Source organism: Lagopus muta, chromosome 10, assembly GCF_023343835.1.
Source record: "Lagopus muta isolate bLagMut1 chromosome 10, bLagMut1 primary, whole genome shotgun sequence".
NCBI lineage: Eukaryota > Metazoa > Chordata > Aves > Galliformes > Phasianidae > Lagopus > Lagopus muta.
This window is the reverse complement of record NC_064442.1, coordinates 6,155,993-6,178,886: the sequence shown is the minus strand read 5'-3', so window position 1 is coordinate 6,178,886 and position 22,894 is coordinate 6,155,993. Positions and strand designations below refer to the sequence as shown.

The 22,894-nt window shown below is 43.2% G+C and overlaps 1 protein-coding gene across 3 annotated transcripts in view; it reads left to right on the top strand.

Annotated features, from left to right (window-relative positions):
* The window catches only part of SV2B (synaptic vesicle glycoprotein 2B), a 49,512-nt gene extending 27,397 nt beyond the window's left edge, over nucleotides 1-22,115 (top strand). For all 3 annotated transcript variants that reach the window (XM_048956274.1, XM_048956273.1, XM_048956275.1), the window contains exons 3-13: nucleotides 3,380-3,560; nucleotides 3,760-3,911; nucleotides 5,518-5,651; nucleotides 6,232-6,321; nucleotides 8,080-8,190; nucleotides 9,216-9,304; nucleotides 9,728-9,892; nucleotides 12,400-12,533; nucleotides 12,994-13,194; nucleotides 15,503-15,662; nucleotides 16,598-22,115. In XM_048956274.1, coding sequence (XP_048812231.1) covers nucleotides 3,380-3,560; nucleotides 3,760-3,911; nucleotides 5,518-5,651; nucleotides 6,232-6,321; nucleotides 8,080-8,190; nucleotides 9,216-9,304; nucleotides 9,728-9,892; nucleotides 12,400-12,533; nucleotides 12,994-13,194; nucleotides 15,503-15,662; nucleotides 16,598-16,781 — 1,601 coding nt within the window. In that variant the 3' untranslated portion in view covers nucleotides 16,782-22,115. The remainder of the gene's footprint in view (nucleotides 1-3,379; nucleotides 3,561-3,759; nucleotides 3,912-5,517; nucleotides 5,652-6,231; nucleotides 6,322-8,079; nucleotides 8,191-9,215; nucleotides 9,305-9,727; nucleotides 9,893-12,399; nucleotides 12,534-12,993; nucleotides 13,195-15,502; nucleotides 15,663-16,597) is intronic.
* Nucleotides 22,116-22,894: the final 779 nt, after the last annotated feature.

Sequence of the window (22,894 nt, the reverse complement as noted above, 5' to 3'; positions counted from 1 at the left end):
TGTGTGTGGATTCACACATACAGCTTTGGCTTACAGAATCCCCCCAGTGCCTGCAGCCAGATCCATTCAGTATCTACCCCCACAGCTCAGCAGATGGAAAGCCTTTAACATGCACAATCCATTTCTCAGAGGTAGAGGAGCCATTAGTGCAGATAGAGTCTCTCTCTTGGTGTTGAATCAACAAAACACATGCAATGGTACTACACTTTGACGTGATTCCCATTTAGGAGATCAGTGAGATTCAAGGATAAAGCAGTAATAATCTTACAAGGAAGAGCAGACAAGAAATTTCAGGAAGAAGGGGAAAAAGTCATACAGCCCAGAGCCAATCCTTTGGGAAATGTTGGCTGTTGTTGGAGCATAAGCCAAGCAGGATTTCTTCTTCTTCAAATCACTCAAGCAGTATTGAGTCCTGTGCCTTGCCTCATCCATCTTCTAAATAGCTCAAAACTGAATCACAAAATTTCGGTGTCCATAAAGTACATCCTTGTATAACAGATGCTCTGCTGTTAAGTGTTTGGGTTTTGTTTTTATCACAGTTTGAATTGCAAGATGTAGAAGATCCTAATCCTTTAGGATTGTCAAAATGCTTTTAAAAACCTTCTTGTTACTGTACTGGTAATGGCCTCTGCTTGGAAAGAAGGTAGGAACTCCCACGTTCATGTGGCCACTGGCTCTGTGCAGAGCTGTGAGAGGTGAGATGCTGCTGCACTGGGATCCATCAGCTTCCTCACTTCCATGGTAGCCTGAAGGGATTCAGGACCAACTCATCACGTTTTCTGCTTGAATTTTCCATTTATCCCTTGAGCCCTTGTCATATCTTGATAGTGATACTTTCCAGATGTGACTTATTTTTAAGAACTTTAATTCCATTAAGGGTAGACAAAAGTAATTCATGCTTGTGATGGACACTTTGTAAATCTTGAATTTCTCCTTTCCTTTCCAAAGCCCTTATGAGCTTGCTTCTAATTATGCTGAAATAGTAAAAATACAGCTTAGCACACACATAGCCATCCCACATCCACCTTCTTCAGTCCTAGAACTCAGCCTTTATGACCAAGATTCCTGTTTTAGTTCGGAGCACATAGCTTCAATAAAGGCTAATAATTTTCTTAATGTGAAAATTCTGCATATGCTACCTCCTTTCCAGTGGGAATAAGGTCTCATATTTTCCTTATAATTTCAGCATTGCATGACTCATAACCCAAAATTTCATCTCAGAATTTCAGCTCTTTGGTTTTCCACAGGTTTTACGGGAGGCTCTTGCAAACTTTCCCATAGGCATTCATTATTCTCCATTACTTGCAGAATAGCCTGCAAATAATGGCTTATTCAGATTTACCCTTAACCCTGGAGCTGGATTTCTTCAAAAGGTAACAACCATCACCACATTCTCCTAATGGTACTCAAAAACACTGCACACTCCACACCTCTCTGGGTCCCAGCCACCGTATTGAACCATTTAGCACCTACTGGTTGTGTTGCTGTATGAATCAATAATTAGGGATCCTGCTAGTGTGCAGTGCTCAGATTGGCTCTGAGTGAAAAATCACTTTATCAACATGGTTTTTTACCCAAAAATTAATGAAGTCCATTGTGCATTCCATAGTGCAGAATGGCCAGATTTTCTAGTCTGATGGCTCTACAACTGTGGCCATGCACTGGCCTCTTGAAACAGCTGAGAAGTGCAGGATAAAGGCAGCAGGGTGCCAAACCCACCTCTGGGCTGCGAGGAGCATCCAAATCTTCCCTCTTAGCTGAGGCAGTTCCTGGCCAGGGAATTTGGCTGTAATAAATCAATGTAACAACCTCCTCTACCTCCTTCTAATCTGGGACATTTTCTGTTAAGAGGCTTTAGATGAACATCTGCCATGCAGGGATTTTCTCCATATATATATATGTACATGTACACATATAAACACACATAGATATATATGACAATTTTTTATTCTTCATCATTTTCTGGCCGTGTGGACTGCACTGTGTATCTGATCCTGTTGTCTTTTCCTATCGTAACTCACACAGGCTTCAACAGGCATTTTGCTAGCATGCCTTGTGGTTCTTCCTGGGCATATTCTTGCTCAGTGAAGTCTCTAAATCTTGGAAGTAGTTAAAATAAGTGAAAGAAGATGCCCCTGGACCTGTGAGCATTAATAATTAGCATTACTTGCACTGCTACTCACATAAAGTAAAAGGCAATGTAACAGGTGGTCCTTCTGGTGAAAATCTCAGTAGAAAAGCTAAAGACAAGTGCTTGTTTTTCTAGGCCAGAATTGCTATCAGATAGCTGGATACAGAGAGCCTATTCTCCACTAAACATGCTCACTGAAATTGTCTGCCTTTTGAGGACCCCATGTAGAAGACCTAATGAAGTCAAGTTAAAATGAACTCATTTTTTTTAACATTAGAATAATTACTCTACAGAGCAAACCGTCAAGGCAAACTGTAGGTTCTTCCATCTCCTGAAATGCTCAGATCAAGGCTCTATTCTTTTCTGCAAGTTGTCCTTTAGTTAGACATAAGATGTTGGCTCAGTAACAGAGGAAGCATCTGCACTGCACAGGTCAGATTGGCAATAGATTGATCCTTTCAAATGCTGCTAGGAAAAGCAGAGAGAGAAAGAGGCGATGTGCTCCAGAGGAAGCATGGGCAGGATGGGTAACACACAAAGAGATTTATCCATGCTGCAGCAGCCTCTCTCTCCTCTCACAGCTTCTCAGTGTCACTGCACTCAGAGGGGTGAGTGGAGTTAAGGCATCAGACTTCTGTTGTACCGTTGGTGGCACACAGCTGGGACACGTGCATGCTAAGCTGCTTATGCCTGGCCATTGCTTACGTGCAGAAGATATGTGAGCAGAGAGGTCGGGAAAGAAAGATGTGGGTCTGATCAAATGTGGGTATGTCTATATTGCACCATGTGATGCTGCAGGGAGTGGTGAAAGCTCACGAGCGGAAAATGGAGGAATTAGATTCCACAAATGGATAGAGCTTCTGGTATCTGAGATGGCTCATTTGGGAAGAATGGGAGTATGTAGCTTTCTTTTAATGCATGCACTGCTTTTGAAAAGCTTTGTCTTCATAGTTGGTTTGGTTTTTTTTGAGAGTAAGAAGTCATAATTGGCATGCAGAGCCCAGGTGAGACCTTTCACTACGTTATGAATGCTGGTTCCTGACAAAACTGGCCTGTCATTGACATAACTATGTTATTTGTGAGGCCTTCAGTGGTATTTCCATCTTTATTTCTCTCTCAAGTGGTAGCTGGCTGTAATGTAAGGAAACAGCAGCTGATGTTGTCTGTGTATGGGACAGCAAACCATTTCCACCTGACAAGCAGGAGGATGGTGTTACCAAACTCAGTGTTTCTCTTCCTCTCTTCTAGGTCTGATAGTCTACCTGGGAATGATGGTGGGGGCTGTCATGCTGGGTGGCCTCGCTGATAAACTGGGAAGAAAGAAATGCCTCATCATATCACTTGCAATCAATGCTGCCTTCGCCTTCCTGTCCTCTTTTGTCCAGGGATACGGATTCTTCCTTTTCTGCCGCCTTATCTCAGGCCTCGGGTGTGTAACTGGTGAATTGTCCTTATCAAAACAACTTTTATTTTATATCCAGTCTTAATCTCTCCCCTTTTAGTTTGAAATCATTTGCCCTTGTCCTGACACAGCAGACCCACATCTGTGGGTGTTTTAACCTGAACAATCCTATCCACATGACATTGAAGAAAACTCATTTTTTCCATGTGCTGTTTTTCCCTCTCAGTATTGGGGGATCCCTCCCCATCGTGTTTGCCTATTTCTCTGAATTCCTGTCTCGTGAGAAGAGGGGTGAGCACCTGAGCTGGCTGTGCATGTTCTGGATGATCGGTGGTATTTTTGCTTCAGCAATGGCGTGGAGCATCATCCCACATTACGGTAATGGTTTTGTGCTTTTGGCTTTTGACAGCTCCACTTTCCTGCACCACCACACTACTCCAAAACCTGCACAAGTTAACATTAGTCAGACCTTACACATCCAAGCATGAACGGTATTGAAAACAGTAAATATCTGAAGTGCGCACAGAAGGTCTAATAAGGAGGCTGATTGATTAATTGACCGATGCTAAGTAGTAGTACACTGCAAAAGAAGTGATCCAGTTATCAATAGTAGGGAAATTTAATGGGGGAATTACTGGGTGCTATGAATGCTAGCAGTGAGAACAGCACACATTCCTTTCCTTAGATAAGTGCCACCACTCTTAGGGCTGTGTATCTGGTGGCATCTCCCCAGCATGCCATGGCCTGATGTCAGGCATGGCCCCACCTACCTGAGCTCCGGAGTGAATTGGGTTCCCTGTGCAGAGCTGCACCCAAGTGGACTCTGAAATGTGCTCCAAAGAGCAAAAAACTTCATGTCCTCCTCCTAGCTCATATGTGTGCATTTGGAAAACACCCGAAGCAAATATCTCCTGGAAAAGATTAATTCACTCAGCATTCAGCAACAGCAGCTGTCTGAAAGATTCTGTTTGAGGAAAAGTGGGACAAAGACCAGGAAGGAAAAAAACATTTATCTACCTATCAATTCATTTTATTGTGTTTAAAATGCAGTCAGTATAAAGCTCTTGGTTCTGATCAATACCACAGAGACTGCTGGAACAATTATACAAAGTTAATGCATAGCAATGACTTTTTATTATTATTATCTATCAATACACTGCTTTTTTTTTAAAAAATAAAAAAAAAGTCTGTATTTACATTACATTTATTTTCTGGATACAATTTTGCTGTTATCCCTTCAGATTTGAGCCTAGGGAAAGGAAAAAAAGGCTTTTATTCAATTTTTTTTTTTAACTTTAATCATCTTTTGCTTTAAGAATCTACACTGGTGTATGTTGTTACAGGAACAACATAAGAATGATGCTGTACTTTCTACTCCTTATCAGAGGACTTGCTTAGGTATCAGGAAAAGGCAGGAGAGGGGGAATCCCAAAAGCTGGACGACGGTCCTGATTCTTCTGAGTTTGAGTCTCAGCTCAGATTTTGCAATTTTGGAAAAACAATCTTGTCTTCCTAGCTTGCTGTTATTAATAGTGAAATATGTGTGTGAAGTATGAGATGGAAAGGAACTGCTTCTAATGTGCCTTTCAGATCAGAGGAAATTTAACCTCTGTAAACTTTTGGTGACATTTCTGAGAAGCAATAAATTCTGGCCCTGATTCCTCTGCCCCTTCCCACTCTGACTTGCCTACAGCTGCATGGAGCTATTCTTACTGCTAGGTGATTTTTATACTCAGAGATAAAAGGAGCTTTTTAAAAGGCAGAGCCTGAGCAAGGATGTTCCATTTTCTGTAATGAACGTGAACTCACTTGCTATTATCTGCTGAACATGGTACTGAGCCTCTAAAAGCCATCATTACTAAGAATAGCAAACTTTCAACCTGTCGCCGTGTAACACATAGCTGTAAAGTTCAGAGCTGCTTTACGAGAGAAAAATCAATCTGCCTGCTTGGAATTTTCACTTGTTGGCTCTTGCTGTTTCCAGGCTGGGGGTTCAGTATGGGAACCAAGTACCACTTCCACAGCTGGAGAGTCTTTGTTCTGGTCTGCTCCCTGCCCTGTATCGCCTCCTTGGTAGCACTGAAGTTCATGCCTGAAAGCCCGCGGTTCTTGCTGGAGGTAAGATGATGATTTATGTGAACATCACAGCCTGCCATTAGCAGAGGATGGCTGGTCCCTAGTGTGTCACCATCTCTCTTTGTTTGTCCCATCAAACACTCAGTACAAGCTCGGAGGCAAAGGCACTCCTACACACATAAAGTATCTCCATAGATTGCTGCAGCCCCAGAGGCTGCAGACTGTGACATTAGTCAGGGGTGGTGAGTGGTTACCTCCGAACGTGGCACTGGAAGAAGGCACAGAATTCCAGAAATTTTGTATCCAACAAAGACATTTTGAGTATGGGCATGTAACAGGTGAATCCTGATAGAAGTACCATCTCTGCAAGACCTCAGCAGAGATGGGAACAAAGTCCAGGTCTTCTCACACATCTCCTCTTCCCCGATCTGTTCCTCTTCTGCTCCAGCCAGTTTTTGGGCAACTCCTTCCCTCAGCACAGATGTGCTGCACTGTGCACACAAACCATCCCTGCAGATCTTTGCCCTTCAAACAGCCATGCTTGATGGGTCTTCTCTGGTGTATTTGACCTGTAGAACTGATTCCTCTCTACACTTATTTTCCTTTCCCTTGGTGCTTCCAGATGGGTAAGCATGATGAAGCCTGGATGATCCTCAAGCAAGTTCATGACACCAACATGCGGGCCAAGGGTGAGCCAGAGAGAGTGTTTACGGTGAGTTTTACAAAACCATTGACATATAAAAGAAAAAATGGGCATAACTCCCCCAGTGAAGCACAGCACCTGTTAATTCCTTCTTGGGAATCTCCCTTTCACTGTGATCACCCCCACCGATCAGCACTCTGAGATGCACTTAATGCATTTCAAGTTGAATGCCAGCCTGCTATTTCAATCATTAGTCAATCCTGTGAATTGCTGTGAATACTCTTCATCCCTGGTGTTTCACTCCAGCATTCCGAGCAGTGATTTTCCAATTATACGTACACTTAATCGGTTTGCTCTAAGAGACTAGAACCAAGTAAGAGAGATATTAGCCATGTGGGAGATCTGACTCACTTCTTTCTCCTTTCCATCTTCTAATCAAACTCTGATTAAACTTCATGTACCTTCTAATGAGCTTCCACCTGCCTCATACCCAATCTTTAATCTCTCCCAGGGAAAGCGAAGTGAGTGATTACTTCTCATTAGTTTGCTGCTTGTGAAAAAGTCCTCACCAGGGGTCTTGATTTATAAGCAAAATGAGGGAAAAGGTGTTTGCTGGGGTTAGTTGCAGATTTCTATAATTCAGTTGTAGACTCCCGATAAGCCAGCTGGGGAATAGATCTAGATTTATGTTTTTAAATTTAAGAAGACAGATACTCTTAAAGGACGGATAGAAAGAGGAAAAAGAGATGCACTTGTACTTAAAACATGCTCATTGCTCCATCCAATGGTGTCATGGTGCTGTGGGCTGAGCTGAGCCAAGCTCTATACCTCGAGGCTGAGTCAAAGTTGAGTGGCATCTGCTGGCATGAGCGGATGGTACATCGGGCTGGTGTGGAGCAAACTGTCAGATTGTGTGGTTTTCTGATAGGCCAGAAGTTGCAGCTTGTGGTGAGTCAGTTGTCACCAGGACAGTTCCCAGAGATGACATTTAAGCGGTGCCAACAAGAGGAACACAGAGACTCCACAGCCGAGCCAAGGCACTCGTTCACACTCTGAAATTTATTCAGTGAATTTTCACCTCCCTTGTATTTACAAACAGATTGTGGCTTCCTGGAGCATATCCTCCATTTAAAGTTACTGAGCAAATATTTTCCAGGACTCGTTTTTAAGGTTTCTAGTCAGCATTCAATGTTGAAAATTCAGACTATTTTGGTGGAGTGAAATGATGGCATGATGTGGGCTCAAATCACGACTGGATGCATTTTCAGATGCAAAGATTCCCATCCACACCTTCAGTCGATGCAGATATTCTGCCAGAAGTTCTGAAAAGGTGTTAAATGAGAAATACCAGTTGTGATTTAAGAAGGAGGTCCTGGGGCACAATGAGATGCAGATACAAATGGCTGATCACAAAGATGATTTTTACTGTTGTTCAGTCCTTATTTCAAGCAGGAATCTAAAGGATGCAGAAATAGCATAATGCACAGTCATATTAACCAATGTACGAAAGACTAAAGTGGATGTAATGCACTTCAACTACTTCAGGGAGGGAGAGAGAGAGAAAAGATGAAAGGATATAGGGATGGAAGGCAGGAAGGTGAGAAGGAAGGCAGGATGGAAGGAGGGCAGGCAGGAAGATTTCTTGCTGTAATAAAAACTCTTGTTGTAAATAAATTAATTAACTAATGTCTATTGATAACATTCAAGAAAAAAATAGTAAGGGATATCGGGCTGAAACTCTGCTCAGAAGACTGTGTAAACCCAGTATTGATTATGGAGACTTTGGGTCAATGTTCTTTTTCTCTCTCAATCTCTTTTCCTCTTTAGGTTTCTTATATCAAAACTCCAAAGCAAGTTGATGAGTTCATTGAAATTCAAAGCTCAACAGGGACTTGGTACCAGCGGTGGCTGGTCAGAATCACAACCACCTTCAAACAGGTAAAGAGATGCAAACCCATCCCATGGGGGCTTTTGAGCTCAGGGCTCAGTGTCACTGGGCTTTGGAAGCCCAACTCTCCCTCAAAAGCCTGCTCTGTTTGCATGCTGATTGCAGTTTCCATCAGATGTGAACATGTGCAGATGCCACACTGCCCTGAGATGCCCCTGTGAGCAACACGGCGGTCAAGCTGTGCTAATGGCAGAGCTTCCAGCCCCAGCCCCAAGTACTTGACTCTCCTTCAGAGCAGATAGATATCGATTCCCTCTCCTCTAAGCCGAAGTGAATTTACCACCTGCAGTGGATTGAGAAGAGTGCTTGCTACTTGCTCCTGCTGAGACTGAGTTTATAACAACCTCACATTATGTCTTCAGCTAATTTAACCCTTCATACTTGCTATGCTTACCTATACCCAGGCAAAACTTTGTGGACAAACTTGCTAGATTATTCCCGTTAAGAGGATGAGCCTCAAATAAAGGAGAGTCCATTTGAACTAATTGCAATGCAGGTGCTATGTTGTTGTTACATTTATGTGGCAAGTAAAGAGCACAAAGAATTATTTACCTGTATGCTCCTGGCAGTATTTCCTGCTGTAGCTCAAGAGAAGACTTTGCTCTCTGTCTTGCTCTTCTTGGTTTCATCCCTACCTGAGTTTATCCTACCCCTCCTAAAGCACCATCTGCATTGAGATTTTTGCTTTTCAATGAGCTTCAGAGCTCGGTTTGAAAGCAACCCTGAGGCCACACCTACAGGTGAAAAGACAAAACTGTCAGAGGGTCTGGGATCCTCATCATACACACCAGCTCACTATACAGATTAAAGACCTTTGCACACAGTTGAACATGTGATATTTCTGTAAACCATTGATCTAGACAAACATAATTTTTAACTAACCCTGAACATGCATCTGATCTTCCCCCATTGAGCCCTTTACTGAAAATATAAAATCTATGATGCACACAGAAATTAATCTTGTAAGTCTCTGCTAGGGTTTCCTTGCAGATGATTCTTTCTTGTGGATTTGTAGGTCTGGGACAACGTGCTATATTGTTTAACAGCCCAGTACAGGATGAACACGCTGATGCTGGCTGTGGTTTGGTTTACTATGGCCTTAAGGTAAGGTACTTAACATTTTTGGGAAACTAGAGGGCTTTTAGAGTCTCAATACTACAGCCTCACACTTGCAGAAATCCGTCTTTCAGGGAAAGCTTCCAAATTTTTTGCTGTTCTGCTGGTCTCTTGGGCAGCAAGGATATAGCACATTGCTGTATTTTCTAGCAAAGGATTCACTGTCCCTAAAATTCTAATGAGTTGCATTGCTTTAGGTGAACAAAAATGAATCAGTGTGCATCTGAGAGCAGCATGTTACAGAAGGGAGGCTTTTTCTTGGTCCTGTCAGACCTAAGCAAGGATCTGCACCAGAAATTTATTTGCAATAGCAATTTAGCAGGTTTACAAATTATGAACTGGATTTTTGGAAAAGCACTGTGATATTTTCAGTGCCAGGGTCCCTAATATATTTCTCCCACTCTGCTATAGTTACTATGGCCTTATTGTCTGGTTCCCCGACATGATCCGCTATCTCCAAGAAGAGGCCTATGAGTCCCGAGTGAAGGTCTTTGATGAGGAAGAAGTGTCACACTTCACCTTTAATTTCACCCTGGAAAACCAGATCCATAGAAACGGGGAATACAGAAATGATAAGTAAGTGAACAGAAATCGGTTTGATTGATGCTGATGGGGCAAAGGGCATGAGAGGAACTGAGAATGAGATCCACCAACATACACAAGGCATTTGGAAAAGTAACCCTCATTTCTAGAAAGCTCATTTTTTTTCCATTTCCCACAAACTTGTAAATCTCTGTTGTTCTGGATACACAATCTGCCTCCCGCAAATCCTACAGGGAGTTTTCCACAGAACTGTTAGTCTTTGGTGTCCCACTTTCCACACACCTTGCCTCAGACACTCACATCTCCAACCCGAGGGGGTGCACCAGGGGCATGGGGATGCAGTGGTGACTTCTCTTTCCTTAGCACACACTGACATCTACTGGTCTTGAGCAACAAAGCCAACCACCGCAAAGGAAACTGTTGTTTTGCTGCATTTTGTAGGTAACAAATTGCGTTGTAGACCTTGGAACGACTTCTCCCTACCCCACAGCCCATTAGTGTGTGTTGGCTGATTGTACTGGTGCGCTTCTGCTGTGCCTAGCAGCATCTCCCCACGGCATGTGCCACCTTCTGTTTTAGTGCTCTGAAGTCAGAGAAGGCACTCTGGGAGAGTATCATCATTTTCCTCCTTTTTACCTTCCCTGAATCCAGCCTGACCCTGGTCATTCTAAACTCCACAGCAGTGTAAATCCTAGTGATGTGTAGCAGGTCGTTTTTATTTTCTGAATTCCAAAGTAATGAGTGGGGAAATACCCTTATCATATAGTGATCTCATTGCTGCAGAGAGCCTAGAAAGGCTGCTGCTCCAGCTGCTTTGCACTATGCGGGAGGTCACACAAAAAATTTATTATTCTAGTCTTCATAACTGAAGCCACACTTCACTGCCCATCCAGGTACATCTTTCCCCTCAGGAGCTGTCTCAATTTATCTCAATTTCCTTGATGTACAGATTATGGACTTTGATGGAGGACCCCATCCTGACCCCCTACGCCCTCCCTGTGACCTTTCTTGCAGTAAGGATCTGTGCTTGATGGTGCAAACTTAGCCCTGTAATTCCTATGCCCCTGCCTACAGAGAAGCCAAAGTCCTGTGAGATGTGGGTGGAGGCCAAATTTAGGATTTGAGGACTTTGGTCTTATCCTAGAGGAGATCCTCAGCTTTCCCTAACCTCCTTTGGAGTTCAGGATGCTCAGCACCTTCCAGGATGAACTCATAAAACTGTGGTGTGTATCACTGTACTGCTCCTTTTGTCTTCTCCAATTTAATAACTCAAAACATGATCAAACTGCATTCCAGCAATGTCCAGAGCATATCTCCTTATAATTTATAGGTCAGTTTTCCCTCTAGCCCTTGCCTGTGAGCTAAAACTCCATCAAACACCAGGCTGTTGCTGCACGACTCTTTTAAAGACAGATGTTAAGAAAGCAATCTGCAGGCAAAGGACTTTTAAGGGCCTTTGTGAGCACATACATCACAGGCTATTATTGAGCAAATGCAGAACAGCTTAAGTGTTGCTGTAACCTATGAGACCTTCTGCACAGTGCAAAAGACTTGAGTAGTCTTCTTGTTACATTCTGAGCATTAATAATATCTGTTAGTAGCCACAGTTAATAAGCCCTGCAGTGTTCTCTTCATGCTGTAAATAGCCATCACGCTAGACTGTCTTGTAAGCGCTCAATTCAATTAAGCTTCTGGGTATATGTTAGAAGCCTTTTTATTTGGTGACAGTTGTGGCCTCCTTAGCTAAAGCAATAATGCTTGCACTTACTAGCTCTTTACATCTTCCTGTACATGCCTGTGCATTAACTGATACATCTCCCCAGTGTCCCTGGAAATGCTCACAGGTAAATCAATTTTGTGTCATCCTTCAGGCAGGCAGGTCAGATGTGCCAAGCTTCCCATCAGAGGAGAAATCCATCACCTGACACTGTTGATTATTTTTGGTGTAATCTGTTTTCTTTACATGATATGCAATGGTCCTTGAACAGAGATGGCTACAGGCCGTACACCTCCCCCAGGAAATCTTACTGCATTTTTCCTTAAAAAATCACTGTGAGTTTAAACAACTGTCAGAAACATTTCACCAAATGGCCACATGGACTCCTGATAATGTCTGGTTTTATTTCTGCCTGAGGAAGGGGCTGAATAAGGAAGGCAACAAGGTCAGCTCACAAAGAAAATGCCACACACAGGGTGAAATTATGTCTTCTTCAGATAGACTAGCGCTGAAAGTTAGAGGATTGATGTCCACTCAGCCTTAGAAACACACCTTCTTGTTTATGACTACTTTGAGAGACAGAGAAACAACCAGAAATTCCAACAGATCCATCTTTTAAACTCCTCAAAGCCCCGTTTCTTAATAAAATACAAAATACAGAAGGATTTTGTTGGAAGGACAGCTGTGCATTCAAGCAAGACCTTTTCTGTAAGTGACCCTAAAAACTGTCATTAGTACTCTGTCTATTAAACTAGGGTGGCCTGTTATCCAGTGTAGGGAGTATCTCCAAGCACTGAGTGAAGCTCTACCTTCTGCCCCACAGATTTATTGGCATGAAATTCAAGGAGGTGAGATTTGAGGATTCGTTATTTGAAGAATGCTACTTTGAGGACGTGACATCCAGTGAAACCTTCTTTGAAAACTGCACCATCATCTCTACTGTCTTTTACAACACTGGTAATGGGATTCCTGACATGATCTCATCTCTGTGATTAGGAACTATTTCATCAGATTCTAGGAGAAAGGATGATAGGGATCTGTGTGCCTGCGTGTGCACTGTGTAATGAGGGTGATGATGGAAAAAGAGGGTGAAGACAGGCTGAGAGACTAGCTGCTTTTATCTTTATGGTTGGCTCATTCCTAGGAGACAAAAAAATAAGAAAAAAGAAAAAGAAAAAAAGGAAAAAAAGAGGGTCTTCCCCTTATATTTTAACTAGATATATTTATTTTCTCATAAACTGAGCTAGCTTTCCACATGAGCATAAGCCTGTCACTAAAATGTGTCATCACTAACAATGCCCCAGAGGCTGAGGATGCTCCCATTGGTTCCTTTTCTTGCTTAACTCTGTATTTGCACCGAAGCATCTGGAAGGAGTGTGCCCCTAACAGATAAACTCCTCGGCCATTTCTCTTACAGATCTCTACGAACACAAATTCATCAACTGCAGGCTGATAAACACCACGTTCATGAAGGAGAAGGAAGGCTGCCATCTGGACTTTGAGGAGGACAATGATTTCTTGATCTACTTAGTCAGCTTCCTTGGCAGCCTGTCTGTGCTGCCGGGAAACATCATCTCTGCACTGCTTATGGACAAAATAGGGAGGATAAAGATGATCGGTGAGTATGGATGTGGTGGGTGTCAGATGGGATCGTGGCTCTGCAAGGGGCCAGGGCCTTGTGCTGCTGCACGTGGAGGCAAGCTGAGCTGGCTCAGGTGGAGATGAATCATGCCCACGTCAAATGGAGCAGAAGAGTAAAAAAGACTGGAGGGTGAGGCACCAGACAGTGACTCACAACAATTCAGTTCTATTCCTCTTCCTGCCAGTGATCTACTCTGTGGCAGTGGGCAAGTTACCTGCTCCTCACTTTCCCATCTATCTTTACTGTGGATTGGCAACGTCTACCTTTTCTCTTAGTTTGACTTTAATGTCAAACCCTGTTCATCCAGTGCTCAGCACCACAGGGGCTGAGCTGAAGCAGGACCATCTGGTGCTGCTGAGTTGATGCTCATGTCCATAGCATTATGTATAAATAAATAAGACACTTTGCTTGTGGCAATGAATATTCACAAAAATTATTTGCTGTAGCTGTTTGACAGCCCAGGAGTTCCCTCTTTGGGGTTTCTGATTTTCAAATGATTTTACAGCAGCTTCAGGAAACATATGGTAGATTAACTGACCATGTCACAGCCAACCAAACGTCACTCTTTAGCCATACGGGACTAAGTTATCAGCTTTATGATTCCATTGGAAATTTCTGTGATTGCTTGCTGCAAGGCTCAAATCTGGCTCTCCCAGGTACTATGGAATAATACCTCGAGGGACAGACAAGTGAGCTTAGCAAAATCAGGGATGTGACTTAGGGGGAAAGCATGAGTCACTCTTTTGAGTTCGCCTGTCTCTCTTCTGATTACAGTGGGAATTTTAGTTTGTTTAGCCCCACACTCAGATGGGTAGAGGTATGGAAGATGATCCCATCAGTGTGTCAGGAATTTACACTGGGAGGGCAAAATGAACCTTCATGTAGTGAATTTGGAAAAGGCCCAAACAAACCAGAGGGTTTGCAGTAAATAAATTAAACTGAATGAGAATCAAACTGCCCACCCCACAAACATGTCAGCGTTTCAGTATTTTCATGTGAAATTGAGATGACAGCTGGAAACCTAAATGCTTATTTCTGCTGCAGAATGAAAAGTACAGGACAAAAATTGGGAATGACATGCTGAAACGTTTCACTATGGAATTTTCAATTGAAACAGCCTTCTGGCATCCCACCCGTAGCACTCTGTTGAACATATTATTTCTGGTCAGCTTAACATGAAGACTGAATTTCTCTTTTGCGTTATGTGCCTCACTGGGACTTCAGTTCAGTTTTATCGTGTTCCACTAAACTCTCTCCTGTGCCGAATGTCAGATCTGGTACACACACAGTGACCCCAATGAAGTCCTGTACTTCTTCAGCAGAGGAAATATCCACACTGTGCAGTGAGGGATGCAGTTTGGGCAGGTACCAAAGAAATGGGCATGGGGTCCTGCATGGAAGCTTTCCATAGGCAGGGCTCTGCACTGGCAAATACAATATAATATCCAAGATGAAACATTTTAGTTCCAGTTTAGCATCCAAATTATTTTGGTTGGTGTCAAATTAATTTTAAAAACTCAAACAAGAAGTTATTTAGTTTCCTGGTAACTCCATAAATGGAGATATTTCAGCAGCAAAAGAACTGTTAAGTGAAAGATAGTTTTGATTTTGCAAAAATTGCTTCTTCCAGGTGAAAATTCCCAACTGGGGAAGAACACAGTGATGTAGCTATTAATATTCCTGAATCTGAACTGTGGCTAACTGAGCATGAATGCTCTCACTTTCTCCCTCAGTGGTGTTCATAAAATTATGGCTCCTGTGCAAATGTGCCATGAAATCTAATGATGTTCTTATAATTAAAAGAGACCTCAAGTGCTTCTTACAATCGACTGTAAATTATCCTAATTGAGTCTAGAAATGTGTCAAGTGATTTCAATTTGATGTGAATTGCTCTAGCTCTTCACTCAAAACTCAAGTTGAAAAACCTTCACAATGATTCTTTCTCCTTGCCGACTTGTTTACTTCCCTCTGCTCTTCCTGGGTCCATCTGGAAGTCGGAGATGCTGGAAACCTGCCTGGAAAAGCCTGTCTTCAGAGCCTCTGTAGAACGGGAATATCAGCAAGATCAGATGGTTATTGAGAACATTTTCGGGCAGGTTTCCAGCATCAGACAGGGACAGATAGGCAGCATCAAGGTACTTGTACATTCGTACAGATCTGTACAGATTTCATTCATTTTGGGGTGAAGCGCTGTCACTTGAAAACCATCTTTATCAGCAGCATGGTTGCTTGGCTATGGAGGACAGAAACCAGTGCCAACATCTTTCTCTTGGCTCCCCTGCAGGTGGCTCAATGCTGATCTCTGCAGTGTGCTGCTTCTTTCTCTTCTTTGGCAACAGCGAATCGGCGATGATCGGCTGGCAGTGCCTCTTCTGCGGGGCCAGCATCGCCGCCTGGAACGCCCTGGATGTGATCACTGTAGAGCTCTACCCCACGGATAAAAGGTGCTCAGAGCTTTTCTCCCGTTCACTCTTGACAATGTAGCTTTGGCTGCTTGGTTTCTGATGGAAATATGAGGCAAGCTGTACTTTTCCTTTTTGTATTTTAATGAGACCTTAAGGGCTCAGTCCTGTGGTTTGACTGGATCAGCACAGACATTTGTAAGCACAATACTGCATGCATGGTGGCTTGCATGCAGGAGTTGGGTGGGTGTACACAGATAACAGTCAGATAAAATACAGCGAATCTGTCATTCCTATGTGTGTGCATGGAGGTCTGGCCTTCAGGCTGTATCCTCCCATCTCAGCTCATTGCCATGACAGTCTTCTCCTCCACAAGGAGACAATCATGTGCACAGAATAATCTGGGAGACAAGACGGAGTAGAAAACTTTGGGAGGATGTGGTGCAGATGGTGCTTTCCTGCCAGAAATGTTATAAGAGACTCTTCTTGCCTTTTTCAAGCTGTAGGAAAGAGCCAGAAGTGAAGGAGAACCGTACTTTGAAGGCAGAATGATTTCAGCTGCTAGGTGAATCAGGGTTTGCAGTAGAGCCCTGTTTGTTTCTCTGGTGACAGCCCAGAGGGACTGCAACAAATTCTAGAGAGGTTGTGTCTTGCTTTCCTTGAGGAGGCCAAAGGCTGCCATAAGGCACAACTCAAGAGCTGGGAAGAAGTTGAGATAAGAGGAGAAATGAATTCCCACGTACATTTTCTTCAATCATACAGACATGCAAAACAGTTATATCTATTTATTATTTATTCTTTTTACTTGCCAGGAGAGTAGCCTAAGCAACATATAAGCATATAAGCTGGAACTAGGTGATCTTTGAGGTCCCTTCCAACCCAAGCCAATCTATAGCTCACAAAATAATTTTTCCAGACTTTCTGTAGTTATGCCAAGAACATCCCTAACCATTGCTTTCTGCTTCTCTTCCCCACAGGGCAACAGCCTTTGGCATCCTCAATGGGCTTTGCAAGTTTGGTGCCATCCTGGGGAACTCAATCTTTGCCTCCTTTGTAGGGATAACCAAGGTGGTTCCCATCCTTCTGGCTTCCTCTGCTCTGGTTGGAGGTGGCCTGCTCGCTTTGCGCCTCCCAGAGACTCGAGACCAGGTCCTGATGTGAGCAACTGAGGCCAGGGGGGTCAGGGGTGAACGTGGAAGAAGAACTAAAAAGAGCCATGTTTGGAAAAATCAAAATGTCCTTTTCTATCTACTGTTTTGTCAATACCTCAAAGAGAGGAGGCAGAGAGGGAAAGAAGAGCCCAAAGGGATAAAAAATGAAGCCCTTTAGTATCCGACCCTTTTACAGCCGCAATTGGTGCATGCAGCTACTACACATGCCCTGCAGAGCTTTGCTGTTTGGGTTTAATCTTGCCTACACTGGGATCCTGTCCTTTCCCACTCCATCCCAGTGTAGTGACACAGGACAGGAGCAGTGGCTTTCTGCATGCGTGTGCCTGCACGGGTGTGAGCGTGTCTGACAGGAGAGCAAACCTTGATCCTGCCTGCCTTTGCCGAGCTGTGAGACCCTGCCTGCCTTGCCAAGCACTCCCTGGCAACTCAAGTCCACTGTGCTCAACTGTGAAAGGAAACCGAATGGGAGGCAGGTAACAAACCTGCTCTAGATCACATCCAGCAGCAGGGTCCAGAGCTGCAGATGTGACTAGTGACCTTATCTGTCTTGATTTTGGGGTCATCACCTTAAAGAGTGAGAGAGTTCTGAAGGATTTGAGGGTGGGTGCTCAGCTCTCTCAGAAGAACCAAGATTTCAAAGCCCTTTATTATCTTCACTTGAGCATACAGATTGCTAGGCACTTTCTTGGTCTGGGAGAGAAGTATATATGTCATTATATATATATGTATTTTCACATACTTGCAAACGTACGTGCACACATTGAAGTGATCAGCTACTGAAATTCATGATTTTAAATTTCTGCACTATTAAAATATCTTAAGAGAGGCACTAAAATCTAATCCTAGTAATTCAAGGTTATCTGGAGTTACAACCAACTTGGTGATGCATTGTTCTTTATATCCAGACACCAAATATTTAAATGTATTGATGACTGGGACTATATATTTCTATGATGATAAAGATTCTTTTTTCCTATAGACTTTCATGGAGGAGAAATTGATTTGATGTTGGAGCATTCCACAAACCAAATGTGTACATATTATCCAGTGTAAATAGGAGACTTTTTCTCTAATGTCTAGAACATGGTAATTGAGAATTTACCAGCATTTTAGCCATAATAGTTAAGGAATATGATGCTTCATTTTCTTACATATTTGGGTCTCACTGAAATACTGTAAGCACAGTTACTTATAGCCATTTAACTTGTTACACGGGCAATGCACACAGCAAGCTTGCACTGTACATAAGATTATATTCTCCATCAGGTGGGACAGTTCTACTTGATATCCTGTAAAGACCATTTCTGAATTTCACATGCCCCTTTTATTGTTGCACCTGGAAGAAAAGTGAGCCGTGTATTTTTGGATATATTTTTTGGGGGAAGCAAGACTTAAACACACACTGTTAAATAACACATTCATGCTCGTAAATACATAGATAGTGCTAATTATATCCTTTCGACAAGCTCAGTGATAGCCCAGAATTGATCAGAAATGGTCGCATAATGCAGGGTATTTATCTCACCAGGATGTTTTCTGACACAAAAGGTTCTTTTGTACTTTCGCTCATGACCTTCCTTTTACCTTTCTTTGGATCCCTCTTTTTTTCTCCTTTTATTTTTAAGAAAAATAAGCAGTGCTATGCTGAAATCCAGCAAGACTGCAGTCTAACACCTCTGCCTTGAGCTGCACAGAGGCGGTCGCACACACACCATGTCTACCCCCACACAGCTGTGACACTGAGTATGGGCCTGCAGCACAGGACAGGTGAAGGGCAGAAAATGGGGTGAGATCACAAGAAGCAAATCCTTGCTAATGAGACAAAGCCATCTAAAGAGCATCACTTTCATCCTCATGTCAATTGGGGATAAGCACTTAAAGAGCAGCTAGGTTCCAATGGGCTATTTGGGATTTTTACAGATTTACTCTGAGGTTTACAAAACTGATAAAATCACAAACCGCTGTAATAGCCGGGCTTATTATGCCTCATTTCTTCATTTTATGGGTAGCTTAGGGCCTTTTTGATTGTCTTCAAAACAGCAAGGTTCCTTCTGTAAGGTAGGAGGGAATGTAATTATGTCCTTTGGCAGCAGATCACAGATTCTGTTGAGAACCACAACCCAGAACGTGTGTTTTTCCTCTAAGAACGCCTGGTACTTTTGCATGGTGAGAAGCAGTCAAATATGTATTTCAACACAAAAGATCACCACGGTCTTTATGTTCCATCCTTTCTGTTTGGCTCTGCATGTTGATGACCGCATTGAGTTTGGGGACAGGGTGGGGGGAAGTTTATTTAATGGTCGGGGTTATTTTGTTGTGCTGCTCTGTGGAGCCAGAACTTCTCTGTATTTATTTTATGAAGCACTCTTAGATATATACACATCCAGGGCTCTGACAGCAAACCTCACTATTTGTGTTCTCCGCTGACATTGCTCAGAGGCTCCAATGGCATGGCTTATTTTGCAAAGTTTCCTTGTTGGTTTTCTGAGAAGGAAGAAATCGAGTTCTTAAGGAGGTAGAAATTGTAATTGGAAAGGTCATCCAATCTTTGAAACCTATCTTCTTTACACAATGGCTGTTCCACATGATCTGCCTGGTAAACCTTTTGTTCCAGAAATTATCTGGGACAAGTAAAGAGTAATAGGTTATTGCAGTCAATATCACCCTGGCTACCCACGTGGCTGTGTCCCTAAAACACACAGCCAGTCACTCCAGAGCTAGGGGATGTCACTTATGGGTCTTGATGCTCCCATCCCTGACACTTGACTAGGGAGTTCATGACCAGAAATGGAAGGCAAACATACATGGCAGCTAGTACAGCAGGGCCTGGAAAAAGACAACGGTGAATAAAGAAGGAAGGAAGGTCCAGGGGGAAACTCTGTAAGCTTAGACACCTACAGCTTAGCTGTCTGAATGTGAGTTCATCACCCAGGGCTCCAATCACTCTCAGTTGTAAGAAATAGAGAACACATGTTATCCCTTTTAGACACCATATCTAGAAGGTGAAGTTGGCCTGTTCTGACACCTCCCAGCCAACTTCAGCATGGACAAGACACAGTGAACACTCTCAACGTTTCTTTATTGGCATTGCCACGATCCAAATGATGGTAGGCTTCACACTTGCTCTCAGGAGCAAAGAGGTTGTTGGGTGCAGCCCCCTCAGCATTGTCTGTGTTTTCATATGGGTCTGAATTTCAAGTTATGTGCTGTGTGCTGAGCCCAAGCCACGAGGCACCAAGCACCGTGCATGGAAAATTTCCATCAATCACCTCCTCCAATGGCTCAGCTTCTTTTCTACTGTAAAATCAGCATTATACTGCAGCGCAAGGGCCAGCATGCCCTCCGGTGGTTCTCTTTGCCTACATTTGCCACAGTGAACAGTCTCCTTGTCTTGGGGTTTTGAGTCTCTGGACTATCCATAGAGAAGAGGAATATTCCAGCTGATCACAACCCCAGTGCTGAGGTCTATTTCCTCAGGTTCATGAACTTTTCAGCAACAAGGGCACTGAGGACTGAGACAGGGGACTTGCCTTAAATCCCAAAGACCTCTTCTTGAGGACAGCTGGACTTCTTCATGTGTATGTGGCACACCAGCCCAGCCACTCAGCCAGGGACATGGAAAAGATGCAAGGATGTGACCTGGTCTACTGTGTCTTCATGTGCAGAGCACTGGGATCCACAGGAGCAGTTCATTACTGGGTTTCCAAGCATGCAGAAACAGACATTTAGAGGAACACAAAGCACTGTTATTACTGTTGTAGAAGACCAATGGAATTACAGTAAGATTTCTATCTCTTTGTATTCCCTGTAGATTAAACTGATTGTTGTCCTCCTATTTCTTTACTTCGATTGTGCAGCACTGCTTCTGCTCTCATCTTCCATGGTGCCACACCTTGCCAGCAGTGGCTGTGCTTGGGACTGGATGGGCAACCCCCTGCTTGCCCACGATCCTCAATCCCCTTAAAATGCTGTATGACTCATACACAGTTGTGTATGGATCTTCTGGACAAAGAAAAGAGTGTCTCTTGGAAAAATGCAAGCCCCAGCCTGTTGTTTTACCTGGTCAGGCAGCTGATGTCATTAGGTGACACTGGAGTTGTGCAATAAGTGATATCCCCTGAGCCTGGGAGCAATCCAGCTCCTGGGTCAGGTTCACATATGGGCATGGAGCTAAGCTGCATGGAGCTGAGCTTTCTACAGACCTGAAAGTCTCTTCTGGGTCCTGCTTTGAGACTTCCAGCAACAGAGTCACTCAGATATTGATATGGAAGTCTTAGGTCCATTTGTGTCTCTTGCTTATGTCCTTTGGCCCTCCAAAGGACACAGAAATCTCAAGAACATATTTTTAGGTCTATGTAGATCTGAACCCAGTACATCATATTGCCATGAAGTTTCTTCCTTTGGTTTCTCACCCTTGTGTTAGCAAATGCTGCTTTTAGGAAGAATCGAGCCTGAGAACTGTGAAGGAAGAAAACGAATGAAATTTCTTTGCTGTATGTAACGCTAGCGCTCGCATCCACACACTGCAAGTTCCACTGCAAATAACACCTCGTGTTGTGCGTGTTATGAAATACTTCATTTAGATGTTCTGTCTGCTGTGTGTGTGAAATAGCCAGCTCCAATTCCTCTTCTCCTTTTCTTCATTTACTCTCCCTCTTTTTTCTTTTTTTTTTTCTTTTTTCTTTTTTCTTTTTTTTTAATTTGATCTGTGTCTGGTTGTCACTGAAAATTGCAGCTGTTCCAATGGACTTTGTTTTTGTTCCTCTTGTTGCATTAAAAGGCTGGAAGAAAAAGAATTCCTGTAGTGTTTGTGTTTAACGTGCGCCTTGAGTCTTTTCACAAGTGCTGTTGGGCTGACCTTGTTCTCTGAAATTGTTGGGACTGCCTCTGATGTATGCAATGTGTATGTAGTCCCGCTGCAATTAAGACCTCCCGTCTATTACTGCTTTATCACACTGCGTATTTCTTGACCCATTTGGTGAGGAACATAATAAAGAAATCATCAGAAGGCCACATCAGGCAATTTTTCTCAGATTAGGTACAACTAGGCCCCAGTGGACCCATATGGGCTGGGGTCCTTCCAGGCAGACCAAAGGCAGCAGCAGGCTCAGGCACCTGGTGAGGACTGCTCTCAGGTGGGAGCTGCCAGCTGTGAATTCTGCAATACCAATCATCTCTGGCTGCAGAGTACAGGGCTACAATGTCTACAGCTCATAAGCCTCTTGTGTGTATTCTGCCTTTCCATGGGAGGATGTGTATTAGCAAGTACCATCAAAAATCGTTTTCTTCGAAATGGGTTTTTAAATAAAGGTCAGAGATTTACACTTGAAGATGCTTTTGAGTTGTCCTTACTCCAGACCAGCTGACATTCTGTGTAAGGCTGACACCTCAGTAACAAGGAAAATCCCATTTTTGAATGTGCAAAGTTTCTGATAGAAACCCTTGCTAATTTTAAAGTAGTGCCCTCTCCTTTATGAAGATGTTTATGAGAACAGCTACCTGAGATGGCGTGGGATAGACTGGATGATAAGAAAACATTTGCACATCTCTGTTCCTGTTTTTCCATACTCATGATTCTATCTCGACAATTTCATGTTTCTCATTATGTGGGATTTCATGACTACCAAGCAATGACCCAGATTCCCTGGATGTGCACAGCTAGCCAAGCTGTCAGAGAAGGTTATCTTGGGGAGGAAGAAAGCTGGAAATGACAGCATTTCCAGTATCCACTAAGTCCAGCAATAGGTCTGAGTGATATTGAACAGTGAATTGTGATATTGGGAATATGATTTGCATTGGATTATGGTAAACTGGCCCATCAATTCACCAGTGCTCAGATGTCAGAATTCCCCTTTTTTGGGGACTTTTCGGGTAGAGATCCTGCTTGGCAATTTGACTTCATCCACAAGTCAATAACTTGGTCAGGCACTCAGCGCTGGGAGATGAAGCCCTGTTTTTGCAGCTCGTGGCTGAAACTGCTGAAGGATGAGCACACTGCTGATGCATAAACAACACTATGGCTCTGCGGCTGATGTCAAGTGAATCTGTATTTCTAAGACCAGTTCCTTGTAAGATAACATAACAAAAGACCTAACCAAAAAG